At 39.2% G+C, this 24678-nt stretch overlaps 1 protein-coding gene across 8 annotated transcripts in view; it reads left to right on the forward strand.

Moving 5' to 3' along the window:
• Positions 1–24678, forward strand: part of PKP4 (plakophilin 4) — a 235467-nt gene that overhangs the window by 111960 nt on the left and 98829 nt on the right. For all 8 annotated transcript variants that reach the window (XM_036253918.1, XM_036253923.1, XM_036253919.1 and 5 more), the window contains one exon: positions 16138–16250. In XM_036253918.1, the coding sequence (XP_036109811.1) occupies positions 16138–16250 (113 nt within the window). The remainder of the gene's footprint in view (positions 1–16137; positions 16251–24678) is intronic.

The following is a 24678-nucleotide window of genomic DNA, read 5'->3' on the forward strand; positions in this document are numbered from 1 at the left end:
AGTCTGAGACTGTGTTAGCGCCACATTGTTTTTCTCTTGTTATTTTGGCCATTGTTTGTCTAACTCAAGATACTTTAAAGCTCCTGGTCAAATTGTAAGGACTGGACATTTATGTTATCATAGTCACAGTGGAGGATTGAGTACACATTTATGAACCAGAATAAGGATTCAATATTCATCTGTAATAAAGGTCAATGCCTCATTTATTATGTTACTACACTAACATTGGCAAGTTTTGAAATAGTTTAAACATGTATCTCTTGTTTTCTAAATAAAAGGGAATTGGCCACTTATAATTAAACACGTCTCAATGTGAATGTATGTGTGGAAAATATCTTCATACAGGGTAGTTTATTTTTTTTAAGTTCCTTCAATGAACTAATGGCATACAGTTTAGTTTAACAGCTCGGTATGTTATAATCAAGAGTGTGAATAGGCAATCAAATACTTCTGTGAAATTTTGCTCCCCAAAGAATTCATGGCAAGCCTGTTGCTATGGTGCAGTCTCACCTGGGACTTGTTTAGCTTCTTTCTCAATCAGATATATTGACAGTGATGAGTTTAAAACAGAAATCCTCACAGAAAATTCAGAATGAAGAAATTCAGATAGATAAATGTAAGTGCTGTGGCTCTTCCTTCTTTCTCTACTGTACTTATGGCTCTTTTTTTTTGTTCTTAAGAGTCTTGAGATTCAGTGAAACATCGAGGAAACGGTTTTCTGCATGCCTCAGTATATGTCTTTTTATTTTATTTATTTGATTTATTTTTTAAAACATATTTGTATTGATTTTTTTAGAGAGAGAGGAAGGAAGAGAGACATAGAAATATCAATGTGAAAGAGAAACATTGATCGCTGCCTCCTGCACACCTCCTACTGGGGATCGAGCCAGCAACCTGGGCATGTGCCCTGACCATGAGTCTAACCCAGGACCTCTCAGTCCATGGGAGGATGCTCAATCCACTGAGCCACACCAGCTGGGCAGCATATGTCTTTTTATAAATAACTACCTTGCTTTACTTTCATGAATAATCATTCTTGGAGATTATTCCACAGCAGTACATGTGGGTTTACTTCAATCCTTTCTAGCAATTGCATGGAGTCCTGTTGTGTAGATGTATGTAATACACTTATTTAACTGGTTTCTCATTGATGGATGCCAGTTTGTTTTCAGTTGAGGATGATTGGTTGGTTTTGTGTTCTTTTCCAAGTATATCTAGAGTCTCAGCAGTAGAACTGATAGGCTCATGGGTAGGTATATATTTAATTTTTTTTTAGATACTGTTAAATTGCTCTCCAAAGAGTTTACACTGATTTACATTCCCACAGCACCTTTTCTCCAGACCCTTACGCATGCTGTGTGCTTTGAAATCTGCTAAGATTGTTACTTGTTGTTAGAATGGACCTTCGCAGGTCATTGAATGTTACTGAACCCCTTTAGAGTACTTTATTTATTTATTTATTTATTTACTTACTTACTTACTTACTTTTTGGAAGATCTAATTGGCTTTATTAGGTGATTCATGAATCAGGCAGCACCACATCTGGCAACTACAAGGGCACTCTCTAGAGTACTTTAATCACTTCAAACAAGCAAAAATATCAGTTCTCCTCTCAATCAGAATGCCATTTTCCAGGAATGGGACTGTTTCCTTAGGAGGATCTGTCCTGGTAGCATTTAAACAATACTGTTTCTTTAACCCTTTTATTTTTTTACTTCTTCTTTATTTTCTGAATTAGGTTTTAATTTAGAAAGTTCTACTCTTATAATAAGTGAAAAGATGGAGAGAGAGTATAAAAATGTAAATAATATCTCAGTCCCTGTCTTGACCCCACCTTCCTGAGGTAACCCAGTCTTTCTGATCTGCTCCGTTTCGTCAGTTTTCTCCATGCTGAAACAAACAGGTAGATGTTTCTTTTTATATTTTTATTTTGTTATATTTTATTTAGCTCTTCAACTGGCTTTTTCACTTGATTACATATAATGATCCTTCTGACAACAGCTAAATGTCCAGTTCCTTCTTTTTAATAATTACACAGTTTTTAAACTCTATATATAGTATGGAGTTTCCATAGTTTGTTGAAATATTGCCATATTGGATAGATATTCAAGTTGTTTATAATAATACTGCAATGAATATTATATGTCTACACATAGAAAGGAGTAAGGTTCAGACTGACAGTCCTCAGAGGAGGGGGTGGAAGGAATGGATGAGATAAACCAGAGAACTTACATGCATGTGTGCTTAACCAATGGACATAGACAACAGTGCTGGCAAGGGGGTGGGGGACCGGATCCGGAGGAGGGTGTGGGGGGGAGGGGAGGAGAAACATCTGTAACAAAGATAAATTAATAAAAATTGCCAAAAAAAATATTTTTTTGTCTACAGTTGCTTTTATTTGTGTAGATATCCAAAAGAAGGATCACAAGGCAATATGTATTTTTTAATCTTAGTAGATGTTACCAGATTATTTCTCCAAAGGGTTATAGCAAGTCACATTCACATGAATAGGATGTGCCCTTTTCCCTGCCTCCTCCCCAGCCTTGGATGTGGCCACTTTTAAAATGTTTGCCAGTCTGATGGAAAATGGCATCTTGTTGATTTTTTTTCTCTCCTAATGAGTTAAATTGAGCAGTTTTGTTCTGATATTTTGATTAGCATTTACATTTCATCTTAGATGCTTTACTTGCTCATACTCTTGTCTATTTTACTGTGTTTTTGTAAAATTTGTTTATGAGATTTTAAATGTCTGTTATGTGTTCTATGATATATATTTACTATTTGTCATTTAACTTCGCATGATCTTGGGCATATAAAATTTTATTTTTATTTAGTTAGATATGTCTTCTCCCTTACAATTTTGAGGTTTCTTGTATTCTTTAAGGAGACCTCTATCATCCTAAGGTTATAAAAGTATTCTTCTAGGTCATCTTATATATTTAGGGATTTTCTCTCCATTTATTCTAGAACGTGTGTGTACACATGGTTTGAGGTAGTATAATCTAGCTTTATTTTCTCTAATTATGCCAGCAGTTCTTTTCCCGTGAATGAAATTCTACCTTTGTCATAATTAGTAAGTTCCCATATATGCTGGCATCTGGCTCTTTAATTCTTATTACATTTCAGAGCTTTGTTTGATTTGGGAAGAGAATTTTAAAAGCAGTAATGTTGATTACAGTTCTAAATATAACCTTCAGGATTAGAAAATGAGACAACCTGAATTTTTTTTGAGCTTCCTGTGATAGAAAGAGCAACAGTTGCAAATTTCATTTTCTGCTCTTTACTTGCTAATTGTTTGACCTTGAGCAAGTCATTTATTTGCCTCTCCCACCCTGTGATATTTCAACTCAGTAGTGACCTGAACTTTAGTAGAATTATTTTAAAAATATGTAGAGTGTCTGGCATTCATTCAGTGGTACTGAGTATTATTATTAGTGTTATGACTACACAAAATAAGAAAGTAAGACATTTGATAGCAAATTAAACCTGTTCCAAACATAAGCGGATATACAGGGTGTCCCAAAAAAATGTAGACAGGGTGTCTGTAGATTCCATTACCTTTTGAAAATGAAATGTATTTTAATAAACACTGGCTTTATAATTATTAAAAGTTGTGTATACATTTTTGGGGGACACCCTATATTTCTTCATGAATATATATTGTAGATAGGAAAAAAGAATTGCAAATGCAGTGATTTAAAGATTGTTATTTTTCTACTGAGTTAAATAGTCCTAGCACAAGTAAAAAGTAGCATTATTTAACTGGTCTGCTTTTTTTAGGTAAGTAGGGAAAATACAGCTATTAAATAAGGGTAATAAAGAGTAAATTAAAATTGCTTTTATATATAGCTAACCAGTGGAAGCAGCTGGGTGTTAAGGAGAAAACAGAATCAAAAAAACAGAGACACATTAAATATAGAAGCACTTGTGGACCTGGAGACTGGGTAGGCATGAGTCTGGATACGGACACATTGAGGTTGGACTCGGCCGGTGGCTAGACATGCCCTGGTTCTGTCCTAAGGCTTTAACGTCCCTCGTAGGTTAGGTATGCCCTCTGTTTATCAATAATACATCGGTTTTCCTTACCCTTATTTCTCCAGAATCCCAGGACAATTTATGGAGATTTATTTAGAAATGAACGATAGTGTTAGTGAATCTGTACAGAATGTAAAATTAAAATTAAAAGTTAAGAAGACAAAATTATTCCTTAAAGCCAGGTAACAAGCCTTCACAAGGAGACATTTAAGTGTCTGAGGCACAACTTAACAGATGTGCAGTCTAATTCCAGTAATACCTTTCTCCACGCCCCCATGCATGTTAGCCGTAAAATACCTGCAAAGCAGAAGAAACCACTGTGGAAGTATGCAGAGTAATTTAAAAAGTATGAGGAAAGATGGTATTTGTTTTCTTTCCCCCATTACATTTCATTGAATTACTAACCAAACCTTAATCATTTTTAAAATTAGCCTCTTATTTCCTAGTGCTATTTATTAGATCTACTGAAGATAAATATTAAATTTAGCCTTGTTTTTGTTTTTCTTATGATTTTTATATTTTTTGCTGTGTTTGCAAGAATTAGTCCACATAGAAAAAGGGTGAGATTGGTCATTTATTTTCAGTTTTCCTTTTCAGGAAATAATGATTTATATGCACTATCATCATCTACTATGCAGTCAATTAACTCCCAAATAAGCACATTAGGTGATATGCATTGTTGGTCTTACTAATTTTGAAATATTTATGTACTAGAAAACCAGATAAATTGTTAATATTGAGCCATTGTTATTTTTTATAATTTCTTAATAAATTTTGAAATAACGGCTAATAAAATATTCAAGATATTACATTTTAAAGTAAATTTTCTTGTGTTTTGACATTAACTCTACCAAGTAACTGCCTTGTTGGAAAACGACAGTAGTAGTAGTCATTGACTCCTGCAACTGACAGTCTTCAAGTCTCTGTTTTTCATGTTGTAGATCTTTTCCTCAATATTTATTTGACTACTAGGACTTCTTTAAATAAACATAAATTAATAAAACTTTAACTAACTGAAAAGTTAACTAAAATTATTTATATATTTATATACATACATTCATACACATATATATGCACACATTCTAGTTTTTAAAAGAGAAGTCAAATGGAAATAAGAGAATGCATTGTTTGTTCAACAATTCAAAATGTCATTGTATTGGAGAGGTGAGAACAACAACAGGTGTTAGACTGGTTGGGTCAGATTGGACCTAGATTCAGCAACCTTGGTACTTGAGTTCTGGCTAGGAAAGAATTCAGAGCCAAGACTCGAACTGTAAGAGAAAGTTTATTAGAAAGTCACAGAGGTAGAAGCGAGCAGTAGAAGAAATGGGCTCTGGAAGAAAGAAGGGAGGGAAGAGTGCAGGCCTGCTCCCAAGAGGGAGAGTGCACAGGGTCCTCCATCCTAAAGGCTTTTAAGGGTGGAGATTTTAGGGGAGGTTCCATGGGGGATCTCAATAGAATATTCGTCAGCTTTCCAGGTGTGTCCTTTCAGGGTTGTGGTCTCCACTGATTGGTCGGCATCAGGTCAGGGGGTCACTAGTCAATGCAGCTAGTCCTCATGTCAGCCCTGACCTCATTTGTCTGGTTTTGCTGCTTTTCTGGGTCTGGAACTGAAACACAACTGAGGCTTAGATGTATTTGATGCAGGTCAGAACCTCATTGTCCTGGGGGCTTAATGCTTAAGGGCTGTTCTCCAGCCCCCTTGTTCCTTCCTTTTCTAAGGGGGTCAAACCCGCATGAATAGCAGCATGTCAGGGGAGGCTCCAAACCCCATGACTAGCAATATGAAAGGTCAGGGTATCTAAACCTCATGACCAACAATATGCTAAGAAAGGAAAGGTCGCCCTGGGGGCAGGGTCCTTGTTTTCCCATTGTTAGGCACCCAGGACTTTCCACCCTGGTGACCTTCTGTACCTGGCTTATTGTCCTTGCTCTGCTCATGTCTTTCTAGCTACCTACCACATCTGGACTGGTAGACAGGTTTTTTAAATTATCATACCAAGGCTGGGAAACTCCTGAGTTTCTGATAAGCAGGATGTGATGCTTGAGAGATCAGGGAACTTGGCAAGTGGGAACAGGTATAAGCAATAGAGGGTATGGAGCAATGTCATGGGGTAAGTCATATTAACAGCAGTAAGCCACATACTACTGAAATTACTCACATGTTACTTATTATTTTATTTGCCCATGTCACTATGAGTCATATGAAATTTCTGATAGAGCTAGTTTGTTAAAGAAGCAGTCAAGGAAATGTTGGGAAACTCGGAGTCTAGTCCTAGCTCTGCCTCCACAGCTCTCTGTGACTGCAAATAAAAGAACTTCTGTTTTGTACCATTGGTTTTTTTTTCTAATTTCCCCTACCTACATTGTAAGGATATGATTATTGTTATATTTGAATGGTTTTAAGAACCTCATAAAGGATGAACCATAATATATATATTTGTTTTTGTATAAAAATATTCAGAAATCATTAAATTAAAAAATGCAATCAATTATAACATACTAAATACAATGTACTGTATAAATTCATCCTGAATGAATGAGCAGAGTTTTCTTGTTTTAGTTTTACTGGAGTTAAGAGGATACTGAGATGAATGATATTTGGATTTTATTCTTCTTCAAAAAGAGTCCCGCTTAGTAAATTGAGTACATGCAGTGGGTTGAGCACTTTTCCCAAGGGCTGGATAAAAGACTGTAGGTAGCACTGGTTAGTGTGGCTCAGTTGGTTGTAGTGTCATCTCATATGCCCAAAGTTGGTGGGTTCAATTCCAATCAGGGTACATACCCAGGTTGTGGGTTTGATCCCCGGTCGGGGCATGTACAGAAGGAAACCAATCGATGTTTCTCGCTCATTTCTATTTCTATTTCTCTCTTTGTTTCTGTTTCTTTCTTCCTCTCTGTCTCAAATCAATAAAAACATACTGGGTGAGGGAGGGTAGTATTTCAGGCTAATGGAACATGAGAAAAAGCTTTAGTGTGTTGTAGCAGAACAGGATAGGTGTGTGAAGAGGAGTGACAGTTGACCAAAGAATGGTATTTGGGGGGCCAGACTGCCATGGATCTTAAAACACAGCTGAGTTGGCTTTTCATAAATTCTGAAATGGAGTGGGAGGAGCCTGGTGCACAGCTTAGCACCATGGGGTTAGGAATCAGATTGATATGATTTCATATCCCAGTTTTGAATGACTTTTAGAAAGTCAGCCCTCTGGAAGGAGTTTATAATCCCTGCCACCTTGTAAGCGACTGCAGAGTTAATGAAGTACTGCATATAGAGTACTTAGCAGAGACCCTGGAGCCCAGTAAACCTCAGTAAAGGATAGAGACTGTTGCTGAGTAGAATTGTGCCTTCAAGACGTATCTAGAAGAAATGTGAAAGCAGAGGCAATGCCCTCCCACCGTGGTGGGAAGAAGACTGAGTGAGGGACTGTTGCCATAGTCTGACATTAATGTGAGTCTGAAGCTGAAATAGGGTAGCAATGGCAAGGAATGGATGATTCAACCAGTGTTAGCAACGTGGAGTAACAGAATTTGGGGAACCGTTCAGTGTGTGAGGAATGGGGAATAAAAGAAAGGAAGGGAATGATGAAAGAATGGAAACACCAGCAGTTTGAGGCTCAGTCCAAAGAATGATGCTTCCATTAAGACTGTGATTCTGGCCCTGGCCGGTTTGGCTCAGCGATTAGAGCATCGGCCTGCGGTCCAGAGAGACCCGGGTTCGGTTCCCGCTAAGGGCATGTACCGCGGTTGCGGTTTGTCCCCGGCCCTGGTTGGGTTGTGTGGGTGGTGTGGGTGGCAGCCACTCGATGTGCCCCTTTCACATCAATGTCTCTCACTCTCTCTCTCTCTCTCTCTCTCTCCCCCCCCTTTCTCCCCCTCCCTCCCTCCCACTCTGAACAAAAAATGAAAAAATGGCCTCAGGTGAGGATTAAAAAAAAAAGACTGATTCTGAAACTGTTGTGTGAGTGAGAACCTCCTGGAGGGTGTTTGCAAGTACAGGTGGCTGGACCCCACCCCATCCTATTCAGGAAGTTCCCAGCTGATGCTGATGCTGATGCTGATGCTGATGCAGATGCAGCTGCTTCCAGGGCTCACCCTTTGAGAACAAACAACTGCCTTAGAGAAACAGAAACCATCGGAGGGTGTGGCTAAGTAGTGTTACTTAGCAGTTAACCATTGATAACACAGGGTTTGAATCTGATTAGAGATAGTGAATTTGGACACCACTAGTGTACATGAACCCAGGTGATGGTCAGAGGTTGACTGGTGAGACACTGAAGAGCTAATGGCATTGAGTCACCTACTGAGTAGACAGTATTTTAAAAAGCCATCCATGGTGCTATCGGAAAGGCTCAGGCTCTTCCCTGTTTACCTTGATGTTCTGCTGCAGGTGGCTAAGCAGAAAGCTTTCCTTGTGTGTGTTAACAGCCTCGCTTCCTTTGTGTTGATTTTCTAATGAAGGAGCGTTGGTGACAAAGTCACAAATAAGAGCCTGAGTTTTGGAATACAAATTTATAGCATGTTGTAAACTTGCTCTTTTTCTCTGTGTCATTAAAACTGAAGGATAAGGTAAAGCTAGAGCCTTGGTCTAATCCTGTGTGATTTGGCAGAATAAAACAGTAAAAGTCTTAAAATTATTCATCTCCTATTAGAATTTTATAGCTAGCATAAAAAAAAAAAAAAACAGATTGGTAGTTGGATCTTGTATTTTTCTTTTATCTTAGGCAAAGTCTAAATGTAAGAAGCAGTGGGAATAGCAAAGGGCAAGGAATCCAGCAGAGGTGTCCTGATAATGTGTGCCCTTGATGTACCTGGAGTGGTGTGAGGTCAGCAGTTAAACCTTCATTTGAAGCTTAACCCTTTGTGGTACTCTGCCCTTTGTAAATGTTCAGTTGGGCCAAAGGTGATTACATTTTTGTTTTTCATTGCATTAAAAATATTTTAAATGTAGAATACATTATAGTACCTCTCAGTTAAACAATCTTGATTTTCCAGTATTGCCTAAATTGTGTTCTCTAAGACAGTATTGTTTCTTGATGTTTATAGATACTCCTTGGAAAAGAAAAAGCATGCTTAGTTTAAATAAGTAAAAGAATTGCTAGATTAAACAATTTTAAGCTAATTTTTTACTGGTAGACTTATCAGAATTTTGAATGTCCTAGTTAAAAAAAAAAAAATGGAGTCTTCTGGGCAGTATTTCCCAAACCTACTTAACCCAGAACCTCTTCCTTTGGGACAGACAGAGGGACACTGGTGTTCTCAGAAAACACTGTGATCAAGAAAGGCAATGTTAGTTATTCAGTCTTTTTTATTTTAAATTTCCTTTTGACAAAAGGAATTAGCCAGGACAAAGGACACACACGATATGCCTAGCATTTTAAAAATTAATTATGAATGATTTAGAGACCAACGAGACCTAATAACGATTTTTTAGTTATTAAGTAAACTGTGATAGAAAGTCAGAGTGTTTGATTACCTACCTTTACGTTATTGGCTGGTTATCTTAAGGCTGAGAAGTTGAAGGACACTTTGAAAATATCGTTGCTTTGATTTTAGTACCAGCTTAGATTAGAAAATGATATTTAGGATGTTCTTGAGAATTTCTTATTAACTCTTAAATATTCATTTTAAAAATTGTTTCCTACACTGTTCAAGAGCCTGAAAGATATGATCCGGACCATAATTGACTCATCTTTTGAGCGTGGGAAAGGGGAAGAAATGCTGTGGTGCGTCCTGAGACTGGGGTGTGTGCTGCAGACCCTACAACTCGAACATTGTTCTGATTGATCTTTTAGTGATGAAATTCTTTCTCTCAGCGTATTAAGGCAGGAAAGTGACATTTAGGGGGAAGATTTTTAAGCAGCAGTGACTGAAATAAAAATGCTTCCTTACTTAACTGCTGATAGCATCCATCACATGAAAGCCATGTCCGTTTCTTCTCTTAGTATAACTGTACTCAGTACTTTCCTGCTGAGACTTACAGGCATGGAAAGTTTGCATTTTGATTTGATGATTTTTAGTGCACAGATGAACATTTTAAAATATTACTGTGTATTCTAATTAACGTTAGTAAGATTATGTAAAGCATTATAAACCATGATTTTCATACCTGGAATGATACTATGTCTTACAAAGGAGTCAATTTAAAGAAAAATATTTAGTAAAAGGTAGTATAGGTCAAAGAAGAAGGAAACAGAGATTGAGGAGTCCTGAGATCAAGAAGATGTGTTTTCTGATGAGAAAAAATTGAGACTGATTAAACTGAGAGGAAACATTGAAGATTCAGGAGAGAGAAGCTAGACCCTGGGGGCTGGAGAGGCTAGCCAGGAACAGGAGGAAGACACGCCTTCCTCTAAGCCTGGTAAAGAACAGGATTAGTGTGAATGTAGAGACCGGAAGTTGGTGTCATCTCGAATGGCCTGATGTGAGTGTCTACTTCTATTTCTTAATTGTTGTCATCATAGTGGTAGTAACTATTGTAGCTACTCCCAGATTAGGGAGTCAGAATAATTTGAAGTAATTAGTGAGAGTGATGCAGGTGGGTACCTGTAATTGGATGGCATCTGCTGGAAATGGGAATCTATACATTTTCCTCACCAGTCTTTTCCTTGAAAAAGATGAAATACTCTGAATAAAATATTTAAATTGTCTTTTTAAAAGCAAGGCTAATGTGGTCCACAGAGACCCGGGTTCGGTTCCCGCTAAGGGCATGTACCTCGGTTGCAGTTTGTCCCCGGCCCTGGTTGGTCCTGCGGGTGGCATCCACTCGATGTGTCCCTTTCACATCGATGTTTCTTTTTTTCTCTCTCTCCTTCCCACTCTATCTGAACAAAAAAATGGAAAAATATCCTCGGGTGAGGATCAAAAATAAAAATAAAAAAATAAAAGCAAGGCTAAGCTGGAAATACAGTAAGGAATTCATAGCAACCGAAACAAATGAAAGTGAGAATCCTCAAGTAAGTAAGCAGTAACCTGGCTTTCCCCCAAGGGCATCTGCCCAACCCAGGTGATCTTGCGCGTGCCATTTGCTGGGCAGAGGAAGGCTGCCCCAGGCCGGTTCTTGTGCAAGATCCCTTACCCAAAAAGCTAAAACTTTACAAAGCTGCAATGATAGCACAAGAGTGATGAGAAACCTGTCCCACGGAAGAGGGCAAGCTGGGGGCTGGCCGCAGAGACAAGTCTCTTTCTGGTAGTTTACACCCATGAGATTAACAAACCCACGTGGCTAATAAACATATGAAAAGATGTTGGATGTACGGGAACAACAACATAAAGCAAATGCAGGATAGCACTTCATGCCTATCAGATTACCAAAATAAAAAAAGAAATTTTAGCCCCAAAATGAAAGTCAATGTCATTGAGAATATGGAGAAACTAGAACTCATACACTGCTGACTGGAATATAAATTGGCACAATTTCTTTGGAAAGTAATTTGACAGTCGTTATCAAGCAAAGTGAAAGATGTGCGTAGCCTTGCACCCAGCACTTCCACTTCCGGGTCTCCACTCTGGAGAAGTCTGGCACGTGTGCACGAGGTGGTTTATACAAGCGTGCTTATTTTGCAACATGCTTATTATTATACAAGGAGTTAATTCATCATGATGAGAACATATAGCTACATTGTGCTGTAGTTGTACACTAGAATACTGTTGAGTAATGAAAGTATATGCACTAGATCTATGTGTAGAGATACTGATAAATCTCAAAATCGTATTATAGTGAAATCAACCTACAGAAGACTGGACAGTATAACTTTGATATGAATTATATGAACATGCAAAACAATCCTATATATATCATTTATGGATCTGTAAATGTGGAGTAGCAATAGTAAGGTTGCTTCTGAGAAGAAAGGAAGAAAAAGGAATAGGATTACAGAGAGAAACCAAGAAATTTCATTGTATCTTTAATATTTTGTTTCTCAAAAAAACCTGAAGCAAACGTAGCAAAATATTAAGATTCGCTGTAGCTGGATCAGGTTCTCCAAAGCTCATTGTGTTACTGTCTGTATATCTGAAGTGTCTCACAATATTTTTTTAAATAGGAGAGAAAATTTCTATCATTATATAAAAGAAAGCCAAAAACAACATTATCTCAGGTTCTCATTGAGATGGAGAGGGGAACAAAAAGCAGGATTGGACAGGGAAGAAGTCCAGGGACTACACAGGATGGCCAAGCAAATCTGCTCAGCCTTTATACTCCCACTTCAGTCAGTGGCCGGATGCAACCTGCCCAGAAGGGTATGTATGCCCTTGGTCAAGGCATTCTCTGCAGCGGGCAGCCCTGGAGGAGCTGGCCGCTGAGGCAGCTCGTCCTTCCTTGGGCTCTCTTGGGCAGCGCAGCCCTGTCCATCATACACAGCCATGCATCATCATGGAAGGGAAGCGTTGTTCTCTATTCTCGTGACTCTCAGAGAGTATTTAAAAGTATATTTCCATGAGAGAGAGAGAAGGTAAAAATAATGAAAAGCTTTCAAACAGATATGAACTGACTCCATTTTTATAGCACATCAGTAGTTTTGACTTTCTTTTGAAGCTTGTTTATGGTCTTATTTGCCAGAACTTAAGAAGAAATTGTCATATTCTAAATGTTGGCCCGTGCTTTTAGCATTTTTTCCTTGTTATTCTCAAAGAAGAACAAATCTAAGATCCCCTTATAATTCAAGTGTCCAATTTTGGGTACTGATTTAGGGACCAGCCTTTATAATCTAAGTTTAGAAAAATAAAACATGAAGATTTTAAATTTATAAATTGTATGTGCATAATCATCTTACTGTTAGTTTGAAAATCATTAGATATGTTTTTATATGACTGTCACTGTTTTTCTTATCAATCAGTCTTAGAAGCCAGAGAGACAAAATTGTCGAATATTTATATATCCTACTTGTCCATCTTAGTCCCAGTCACGTATGAGTGCTCAGCTTATACTCTGTAGGGGTGATATTCATAATTGTGCAACAAAGCATTCATATATCTTACTTGTACATAAATATTCACAAATCCCATGTTTCGTAGCTTCCTGATATTCTGTTTTTGGGACTTTAATGACGTCCTATTTGTGAGACATGTGAGAAGATAATGGGTACAATGGTTTTGCTAAAAGTAGCCAGTGCTATTCAGTACTGTGGGCTCCATGGCCAGTAGGCGTATACTGTGGACTTGACTCATTCCGTATGAATGTTAAAGAAATTAGCCAACTTTTAAATTAAAAAATGTAGCTAAGTCATAGGTACATATGCTCTCTTAGCAGCTCAATGAATGTAAATGGTGTCAGTCAAGGTTTCTAGTTGCAAGAAACAGAAACTGGCGTGGCTAATTGTGCAGAAAAGGGCATTTATTAAGTGGGTGTTAGTGACTTTCTGGTATTGCAAGGACTGGAATAAAGCCTTGAGACCAGGCTTCCAGGAACAGTGTCCAAATCTGTGCCACAAAATCAGCCAGATGAAGAAACCCCTAACACTGCCGTCAAGCATAAACACAGTCTGGGTGGAGGCCATCGCCTTTTTAGGAACATGACCTTGAGACCTGTTGCAGGGAGTGCACTAAGGAAGTGGAGGAGAAAAAAAGTGAGCTTTGTGTGTTTCCTGATGTCAGAGTCTTGATTTCAGCACCTGAGTCATAGCCTGGCATTTTGGCAAAGCCAACGTCACCTGTCCTTGCTTCTGAAGGAAGGAGTTATGTGGATGGGGGGTTTCGCTTCTTCCTTCAAGCAGGAATTCCCCAACTCTTTTATTGAAGGATGTTCAGAAGGTCTTAGGCAGGCACAAACATGATAAAAATCTACTCAAATGGAAATTTTAAATTTCTAACTTGACAAAACATACCATGATCTTACCCTGGTAAATTTTATCCATCCCAAAAAGTAGTAAGCACTCCAGCCCTCATTCTCTAGTAGCCGCCGAACTGAGAGCACAAAGGCTAATGTGCTGTCTCAAGGAATGTTTTGTACTTGTGGATGGTCCTTTCCTGGCCTAGTGTGGTACAGCAGCCAGTCTTCTGGGAAAAGAGGTGTATAATAAAGTGAAATAACTGCAAAAATAGCAGCACGTCACAAAAAATATGATTCTGTTTAAGGAAAAAGAAAGACTAAATGTGAAATGAGCAGCACAATCTGTCCTTAAAATCAATTATCTTCGCCTGATACTGAACATTGTAAAGTTATTATCTATCTGGTCTTTTGTGATTGAACATTTATTAAGAACCAGTGGTCTAGGAATTGTTAGGCAGAGGTAGGCAGTGTCCTGCTTAGCCATTCTGATCATGTTGTAAGGTATCATAGAGTCAACTGTTATTCAGTCAGGCCCACCCTAAACGCCCACACTGTTTGGGCTCATTAGAAAAGGATTCTCATTATCAGAAAGCAATAAGGAGTTCAGGAATTGTTTCTTTAAAAAAAAAAAAAAAATGTTTCTAAGAATAGTTTGTAGAATTTGCAAAGCCAGGGCTGTCAAGTAATTGCACATTTGCCTGATTCCAGAGGGAGTTAACAGACTTTTCAATTAATTTTTATTTTTGGGTGGCTAGCAAATACTTACATATTGTCATAGATAATATGTTAGGTAGTTTTATTTCTAATCAGTTTCTAGGTGTAGGCTTCATGTGCCTGGTATTTTGAACGAGCAGTCGTCGTCCAATTAAACAGCTTCCAAGTTCAGCATTTGCCTTGAGTAGACTTGTAAGGAGATCATGCGGCACAGGGGAGCTTGAGGTGTGACTGGCTATGTTATTTGTGGCTTTAAAGCCTTTGCAATGTACTTGACTTGATGTATATATGTTGAATAACATGGCATACTTTCTGTTTATTAAAATGCTGTCCAGGTAACAATGAGATAAGTACCTCAAAAAGTTAAAGCATTTTCTCCTGTAACAGAACTTCCTTGCCCTCGTGATGCAGCATAGAATGAAGAATATAACTTCTTCAGTGTTTCCAGCTTTTAATACAGCTTTAAATTCTATATTATTGCTCAGACTTTTTTTTTTTTTAAATCCTCACCCGAGGACATTGTTTTATTTTTTGTACACAGAGTGGGAGGGAGAGAGAGGAAGAGAGAGAGAGAGAAACATCGATGTGAAAGGGACACATCGAGTGGCTGCCACCCGCACGACCAACCAGGGCCGGGGACAAACTGCAACCGAGGTACATGCCCTTAGCGGGAACTGAACCCGGGTCTCTCCGGACCGCAGGCGGACGCTCTAACCGCTGAGCCAAACCGGCCAGGGCTGCTCAGACTTTTTTCCTCCCCTTCAGACAATGACACATGAAGAAAAAGTTTATTGGCATTAGAAAAAGTTTGTTGCGCCCTGGCCGGTTTGGCTCAGCGGTTAGAGCGTCGGCCTGCGGTCCGGAGAGACCCGGGTTCGGTTCCCGCTAAGGGCATGTACCTCGGTTGCAGTTTGTCCCCGGCCCTGGTTGGTCGTGCGGGTGGCAGCCACTCGATGTGTCCCTTTCACATCGATGTTTCTCTCTCTCTCCCTCCTGCTCTATCTGAATAAAGAATAAAAAAGTGTCCTTGGATGAGGATAAAAAAAAAAATAAAATAAAATAAAAAGTTTGTTGCTTATATTGTAGAGAAATATAGCAAGACTTTTTTCTATGGGACTGGAATGATTTTTTTCTTAATCATTAAAAGGCTTTTATTGACATGCTAAAGTGATTCTCATCATGAGAATTTACATTTTTGTAGTGCTGTGTTAACATAGTGTGAGGAATGTAAAAATTAGCAGTTGAGGATGAAGCGCTTGTAGTGGTTGCTGAGCCTCTGCTTTGGACACATCAAGTGAGGACTCTGCAGCCCTGGTGCACAGTGGCAGAGGCGCTGTTCCAGGACCTCAGTGGGCACCGCAAAACATCAAAAGAAAAACAATATCTACATGTTTTCAATCCCAAACAGAGGCTAATACTGCAGTGCCTTTAAGTTTGAAAAGCTACTGATCAGCAGATTATTAAGCTCACAATTCCATCAAAAATGCTAATTTCACAAAGCCACAGTATAGTGTTCTGTTATGGTATGTTCCTGTGTTTCCTGTGACATACATTAATTTACGTAATCTACCTGAGCAGCAAACCTTGACACCTTATGTGCCTTTTATTTTCTTGAATCACAGGAGCTTCAGTTTCAACGACTCACCCGAGAACTGGAAGTGGAAAGGCAGATTGTTGCCAGTCAGCTAGAAAGATGTAGGCTTGGAGCAGAGTCACCAAGCATCGCCAGCACCAGGTACAGCGCCAATGGCTCTAGCTTTCTCCACCCCTTCAGGTCACAGGCCTCACTGAGTTGTCCCGGATGCAGCGAGTGGTGCTGCCCTGCTGTCACTCTTCCCTGCCTTCCCGAGAGGGACACCAGGAATGTCCCTGCGCTCTAATTTTGAAGAGCGTCTTGCAGTGTCGATTATCCTTCCGTCCTGTGCTTGATGTTTTATATGGCACTGCTACGCTTCGGTAGCAGAAGCTACTGTGACACATTTAGAAATTTGATTTCTCGTGTGTAGATATAGTTAATGGATGTTTTTCACAATTAACTGCTAATTAAAGCTAACTAGTTTTGAAAACCTGGTATTGATTTTTTTAAACTAGGAAATATTTCTAAATGATAACATTTAGTTAGCTTTGAAAAATGTCTTCAATTTACCTTGAAATTTTCTAAAACTCTTGTAAAACTACTTTATGAAGTAATTATTATATGAAATAACTTAGTGTATTCATGTATAGTAAATTCAAAACCAGTATATTGCTGAAAAAACACATTTAATCATATATTAAAATAGCCATGTATGCCATTTGAAAGCATCATTACTATAAAAATTACTGCCACAATCCCTGCTTATCCATGGATTTGTTTCTTAGTAATTATATATTACAATAAAGCCTACCATAAAATACTTCTATTGCTCGCATTTTTAAACTCAGTTTGTTTACTCCTAAGTAGGTATGTGCCCACAGTAACTTGTTTCTCAACTACTTCTAACATCAGAATTGTTCTGCCTCTCAGTATCTTCAGTTACTCACAGCCAGAAAAATCTTAGTGAAGAGTATGCTGTCTGTAGTTTATCTTTTCTACCTTATTTATTGCTATGAATTTAAAAATAATAGGCTGATAAATTGTGTTCTTGTTTAAATTTTTCATCTCTGACCCTTACCAATTGTGTTTTTAGTATTCTTAGTAAGGCTTAAAGTATACAAGTAAGATCAATAAAACTTTTAAAACACAAATACCAAATTATGTGATCATTTTTAAATATCCAGCCACTTGTTTATAGGAAGAAAAATTATAAGCCAATTGTAAAATTATAAATAAAAAATTTCTAACTCTGTGATACTCAGTGAAATAACTTGTCAAAGAAGTTAAAAATGTGAAAAATTAATTTTAATTCTATTCAGTATTTTTCAAAGTTAGCTGTATTGTTAGCACCAAAAAGAACAATTCATAAATTTAATAATATGGTGCTATATATTTTCAAAAATGTATGGACCAACATTTTAAAAATATGTAATTCTATACTAATAGAAAAATTAATTCAACATTTACAGAATTCAGTTAGGACTTTTATTCTGGCAATTTAGCTAACTAAATGTAGAAATTCTCTTGATAAATACCTAGGAATACAAGACAGTGCCTAGAGGAAATGGTAAAAGAAAAAAAGAAAGTCCCAGGCACAAGAACTAGCAAGGAAACAAAGTCAGAGCCAGAAGCATTTGAGCTGCCTCTGTAGGAGGCCTGGGAAAATTGACACCCTGAAAACATTAGTCTTGAGTTTATCCTTATGCAGGGGCCAAGAATGAGGCCTTGTGCGTACTCAGGGTGGTACATTTGAACTTAACATCGCTGCATGACACTCAAGGCTGTACCCCTGGCAAACACCAAGCTTGTGGGTTTGGAAACCAAATGTAACTCAGTGTTGTTCAGGAATCCCCAGAAGAGAAACTAGCATCACTAAAGATGATTTCACAGTCAGATGTTATAAAACTCAAGTTTAAAACCTCGACCGTGAGTAAGAGTCAGGCAAATGAGTGAGATTTAAAACTTCAAGAATTTGGTGTCATTGGAAGACAGGTATGAGGATGCTCATTATAGCATTATTTGCAAAAGTAAAATATTAGGAAAAACAATTATCCATCAGAATGGATTGGAAACAGCCTATAGATAAATACTCAAGAGCAGTTAAAATGAGATAACTAGGTCTGCATGTATCAATATGGACACCTTTGCAAAACAGACTTCTGAGTGAAAATCACAAATTGTAAAAGAATAGGAAAAGGAGGATATAGTTATAAGCATTTAAAATGTATATGAAACAATACTGTATAATATTTAAACAATGTTTGCTATTGTTTATGAATGTATGCTTGTGTAGTCAAAGTAAAAATATTTTGGAATGGCACCGATTTAAGATAATGGCACCTCTAGGGAGTAAGGGAGGAGGAAGCTGTCAGGAATCAGGCTGTATTAAAAGTGCCATTTAGAGAAAACATGACAAAATATTAACATCTGTTAAATTGATATGTGCATAGCGATTAGATTATTTTTTGTGCTTTAAGTTTTAAAATGAAGAATTTTAAGGTTACATAGTTGAATTAGCTAAATCCATAGGTTTATTAAAAATGTGTCAGTAATGTGGGTAATACTTACTCTCCGTGAGTTTGGTGCTTGGTTCCAGATAGCACCTGGCATGGCTCCGGGGCTCAGTCAGGAACAGTGGCCAAATGAACGGGTCCTGCAGAAATGGAGCTGGGCTGACCAGAGAAAGGCAGAAAGCACGCACAGAGGTATATGATCTCACACTGCTGTTGTTTTGAAGCATCACGTGGCTCAGTAGTGTCTAGGATGTGTCCTAGAATAACCTCGTCATGTATAAAGGTGGAAAGGTGCAGCTGGGGAACTGGGAACCAGGGTGATAAGCTTCACCTTACTTAGGTTTATAAAGGAGACCTATTAGAAGTTGCTGTGGCCGTGGCTGTGGCTGTGGTGGCGGTTGTGGCTGTGGCTGGGTGGCGGCAGTCGGCCTGAGAGTGTAGTGTGTAGGACAAAATGAAGAGAGGCCAGGCAGCAGTGAAGGAAACTGTTGTGGACTGTTAAGGGTTATGAGTAAGGTGGGTTTCTTCTTTCAGTGAACTCTGGTTGGAATGATAATCAGTCTACTTTGACTGCCCTCCTCCCATCTCAGGTTGAATTCTCATGTATTTTCGAAGCTCCCAATTAAATGCTAAAACTTCCTTATAGCCTTCCCCAAGTTTCTTCAGGAAAATCATCTCTCTTCATCTGAACTCTTTAACTATTCCTCTGTGCCTGTAATAGCTGTCCTATGAGGTGATGGCCAACCCCAAGCCCTGGCACAGTGCCTGGTGCCCAGCAGGCAGGCTTCCAGCCAAATGTTCATAGAACAGTGAACCTTCATGAAGGCCAGTGTTCCTGAGCTCAAATAAGGATGCTTTGCCCATTAGGTTATCTTCGTGGTTTCCTGTCTACCCTTCCTGTCTGCCCTCTTCACACCCACCAGTGTGCTTTGCAGTGGACCTCCAGAAGGCTATTGACACAGTTGCTCTGCTGTGTGACCACCAGGTTTACACACTGGCAAGGAACCCGTTAGAAAGCAGTGTTAGTGAAGGAGCACAGGTTTCCATTGTCACTGGAGAGATGTCCTTTGTGTCTTCCAGCCCCCACCCATTGTCAGTCTTGGAACCAGAATCTAAAGATACAGAAAACAGAAATTAGCTCTCAGACCGAAGCCCTCCTTCCTGTTAGCCATTTTGGATTTACTCAAAGGAAAATTATAAGTGGGATTGATGCTTATGGTCATGTAGCTTCCTAATTCATTCTTACGTGAAGTGAGTTTAGTCAGCAAAATTTGGTCTTTCCTTTTTTTTAATTTAGATTCTACATCAGAGTTGGTAAGGTGATCTGCAAGACTTCTGTACTTTTTCTAGTCCAATGATGACATTAATAACTAAAAGGGAAATAAAATTATATTTTCATTTACTTTTTCAGTCATCCAGAGTGGTCCAAAGCTCACCATTGTTGGCCTTACCCTGTGAATAAGGAGGAGGCAGGGGCATGAGGTCCTACCTAACAGATGACTTTTATATTGTGCTCACTGATGTACTGGGGAGCCCTCTGCCAAATGAGTGACTCTGAAATGGAGCAGTCCTGTTTCTTCACATTTTTGGTACCAAAGATTAATTTGTAACCCATGCCATGAGATGTTCCCATTTTCCAGATAGAGAGAATGGGCCTCTGCATGTTATTATTAAGAAGTGTCCTAAAATATGAACCCCATAATTACCATTGGCAATTCACTTGTCGTATGTTTTGTTGATAACTTTAAAATATCTTAGTGATTAAAATGATTGCATGGTTTTCTATTAATGACTCTTTGGAAGTAGTAATTTCTAAATAAGGTAGTAAAAACCCCATTTCTGATATGATTTTGCTTTTGTTTTATTTACTGCAAAACATTGTTACCATAAGCATTATCAATATGTAATGATCCTCAATCTGGAATTGATGGAGCCTGTATCCAAAGACCAAAAATTATCACTCAAACTCTGAAAAGCCTGAAGGTGAGCTATGGAATTAGTTAATAGAGAAGTTACAGACTTTCTGCTTTTATACCAAGTGCACTATAGTTACCTGTGCACTTAATAGTTATCTATGTATTTAATCGATTAAATGTATTCAAGGTAATCTATGGAAGTAGTGAATAAAGAAGTTACAGCTTTTTCTGCATTTATACTGAGGACAATATAGTTCTTTATTTCTTTAATATTTCACCTCATTTAAAGTAGGCTGTGGAATCAGTTAACAGAGAAGATACTATTCTGCATTTGTTTTGAACATACTGTAGTTATGTATTTGATATTTGACCTCATGGAAGGTAGGCTGTAGAATCAGTTTATTGAAAAGTTGCAGCCTTTCTGTATCTGTACTGAGTACGCTATAGTTATTTATATATTTAATATTTCACCTCATTCCAAAAGTATTTGAAACATCTTTTAAAAACATGAAAACTAAAAATGGAGTGAGGAAATTCAGGGCAAAGGGAAAATACAGATTAGAAAAATAAGACAAAGCCCAGTTAAAATCGTATACAAAATGTATGTTGCTAATATTCTGTGCATTTCCTAAAGTAAAAACAAAGGGAACACATTAGTTCTAAGTGTCCTGGTAGCCGTGCTAAAGAGAGAAAATCTAATGAATTACATGATTCAAAGTGTCTAGAAGATGAAAACCAGGATGCTCAGGAGGATTTACCGTTCCTAGGTCTGAGACTTGAGTGTTTTTCTCTTGAATTACCTTTGAGAGACCACTGTGTGATGAAGAAAGCAGCATTCATAGTAGTTTGTCTTTCTAAATTACAAAATCAGGCTCCTCAGTCGTCTTCTCCTGCTGCTGAATAAAATAATAGACGGCTGGAATAGCCCCTTAGCTGAAAGTAATTCTTCAGGAGACCAATTCTGACACTCCGGTTTGGCTCAGGGATGATATTTAGCATGTATAGATGGATGGGTCGATTTCAGGTCCCCCGAGCCTTCTGAGCCTTTTGGAGTCGTGGGTGGCAATGGGTGCTGGGGTGTGAGATGTCCTGTGTTGTAAGTCACTGTGCAGGTGCAGTGTGAATGCCTCAGCAAGAGAAATGACCCTCAAGGTATATAAAGCTAATCTCGGGGATCTCAGCACAGATCCCTTGGAAGGACATATACCCTTTGAACCTCTTGCCTTCCATGGGCTAAGCATCAACCTTCACATCTAAATTTTGATGAACGTAGGATTTATTCTTTTCCTCCTTGCATTATTATCAATGGGGCGTTGTTTTCACATTAGTCTAGGTTAGATTTTACTGGATGAGATGACGGTAAGTGGGCCCAGTAGCCCATAGTGAGGAGCCCTCCCTAGCCTGGGCTTTCCTCTGCCCACCTCTGCTCCCACGGCACGGAAGGGGTGAGTGCGGCCAAAGCAGGAGTCTCACTCTTTTTTTTTACTGACTGTGGAATTAAATAATGCTTATTTTAAACTGTTAAGTTCAAGAAGGTATAAAGAGGAAAATCCATAATTCTATCATTCAGAGATAATTGCTTTATTTTAAACTCAGGTTTATTGCAGCGCAAGTTACTTTCAGCAAAATTTACTTTTTGTGGCATACAGCTTTATGATTTTTTGTTGTTAATCCTCACCCGGGGATATTTTTCCATTGATTTTTAGATAGAGTGGAAGGGAGGGAGGACAAGAGAGAGAAACATCGATGTGAGAGAGACACATCAATTGGTTGACTCCCGCATGACCCTGACTGGGGCCAGGGATTAAGCCTGCAACCCAGATACATGCCCTTGACCAAAAATCAAACCTGGGACCCTTCTGTCCACAGGCCAATGCTCTAACCACTGACCAAACTGGCCAGAGCACCAGGCCTAACTTTTATTTTATTTTACTTATTTTTTTTTATTAAATCAAATATACAGAGTGATTCCTTTAATATGTACATATTTACAAAAATATGCTTTCACAAGGGGGCCGGGGCCAGCAGGTCGGCAGCATCCTGGTGCCCACGGCAACACTGCCAGTTGCGAAGGGGGAGTCTGTGTGACGGCACTTGTCACAAGCTCGATACTGCCGCTGTCCCAGGCGGAACAGAGCAGTCAGCGGGGCACTTCAGAAAGCACAGTTGAGGATCTCTAACATGTCCCGGGCAGGAGCGAGCGAGGACGGCGGGCAGAGGGGACTGACCCGTGAACCCGCGAGGGGCGCCCACAGCCTCAGGCCACGCCAACCACCACGAGCCCCACCAATAACCACGGGTGCCACAGTCAGCCACGGCTGGTCCCACCAACAGCCACAGGCCACACTGATAGCCACGGGTCCCATCAACACCTGGGGCATGGGTCCCACCAGCTCTTTGGCCAGGAGCCATGGAGACCCCCACGTAAGGAATAAAGGAGAAGAGTCTGTAAACAGGGCGCCACCTCTGGGAACTAACAGCTGGGTGAGCACACGACACCCTTTCCTGCCTCACAGCGGGCACGGCACACGGAAAGGTTACAAAAATAGCAACTATCCAAGAATACTCCCTTGTTTTCCACCTGACAATTACCAAGTAATTTATACAAGACTAAAGAAACGTAGAAAATAATATTTGTTTTTTGTTTTTGGTGGTTTTTTTACACAAAATAAAAAAACTATGCACACAGCCTCCGCCTCCCGGTCGGCAGGGGGCACAGCACCCGCAGGGGTTCCCGGTCCTGGCCCAGCTGGCAGCCGGCCTAGTCCTGGCCAGCCCGGTGTGCCTGGTTGACACTCCTGACCGCATGGTTGTCCACTTTGGGGCCCAAGGCCCAGCAGGCCAGCCTCCCAGGTGAGCACCTGGGCTCTTTGGTGAGTTTGTACGAGAGAAACTTCTCCACCTCCAGGGAGTCCTCCTCACTGCACAGGCCTAACTTTTAATAGCCCCCATCTGCCTAAGGAATCTTCAAGGGGACAAATAGTTTGGGCCCAGACCCGCTGCCTAGAGATGCTAGTTCAGCAGTGGTTAGAGCACCCTGTAGGTGGAAGACTTGGCCAGGGAAAATGCTGCAAGGTGAATGTAGCCTTCAGTGTACAAGGTGTGGCCTGTGCTGCACGTTTCAAGCAAGCAGAGAAATGGCATTCGTGTTCAGCTTGTTGGGTACCAAAACTGCAGAAAGAGAAGGAAATACAGTTTGAATTGTAGAGCCAATAAATGAAAATATCATCTTAGAATTTTTAAAAACTGTCTCAGATTTTATTGTACAGGATTTCAAAACTATTCATGATTGTAGACTTGGACTCTTATCATTGCCCAGAAACTGAGAAACTTTGCTTCTCAATTACTTCTAGATAAGTTGTAGATGGTGAAAGAGAAAGTTTATTTCTTTGGGGTGCATAAATTGGTTCCATGTATTTTTTCTTTATTGACGTTAGAGAGAGAGGAAGGGAGAGGGAGAGAGAGAAAGAAACATCAATGAGAGAGAACATCAATTGACCGCCTCCTGCATGCCCCCCACTGGGGATTTGGCCCACAACCTGCGCATGTGCCCTGACCAAGAATCAAACCTATGACCTCTTGGTGCATGGGTCGATGCTCAACTGCTGAGCCACACCGGCCAGGCTCCACATATTTTATCTTGTAGATCATAGCTTGTCCTTGCATTCAGATGGAGCACTAAGTTTCCATTCATATGGAAGCCAAAAAAAGACCTTTTAATAATTGTGGAAACTATTCAGTTTGTTAATGGCAACAGTTCGAATTAAAGCACAGTTTTAAGTTTCATTTTTATTTTTGTACAATAGTTAGAATTTGATGACCCCATTTGGAAGCAGGTGGTCTCTTTACATCATCTACCCTTTAACTGGCTTCTAGTGGTGTTAAAAAGTTTCTCTGGACCCTGAGAAAATGCTTTACATCAATGGAATGAGGGGGGAATGGGTGGCAATATTGAATAACTTGACACTCTTCCTAAGATTATCTCTCCCTTTTCAGTTAGTTTAAAGCCCTGCTAAAATAGAATTCTTTATAGTTTCAAAAAAAGTCATACAGTCTTGACAAATAGTCTTCTTATTGCCTATGTTATTTTTTAATACAAAGAACTATGTTATTTTTTAATAAAAAGATTTGATTCCCCACTGCCGTTGAGATTATTTT

This window comes from Molossus molossus, unplaced genomic scaffold (assembly GCF_014108415.1).
Source record: "Molossus molossus isolate mMolMol1 unplaced genomic scaffold, mMolMol1.p scaffold_m16_p_11, whole genome shotgun sequence".
NCBI classification, from domain to species: Eukaryota; Metazoa; Chordata; class Mammalia; order Chiroptera; family Molossidae; genus Molossus; species Molossus molossus.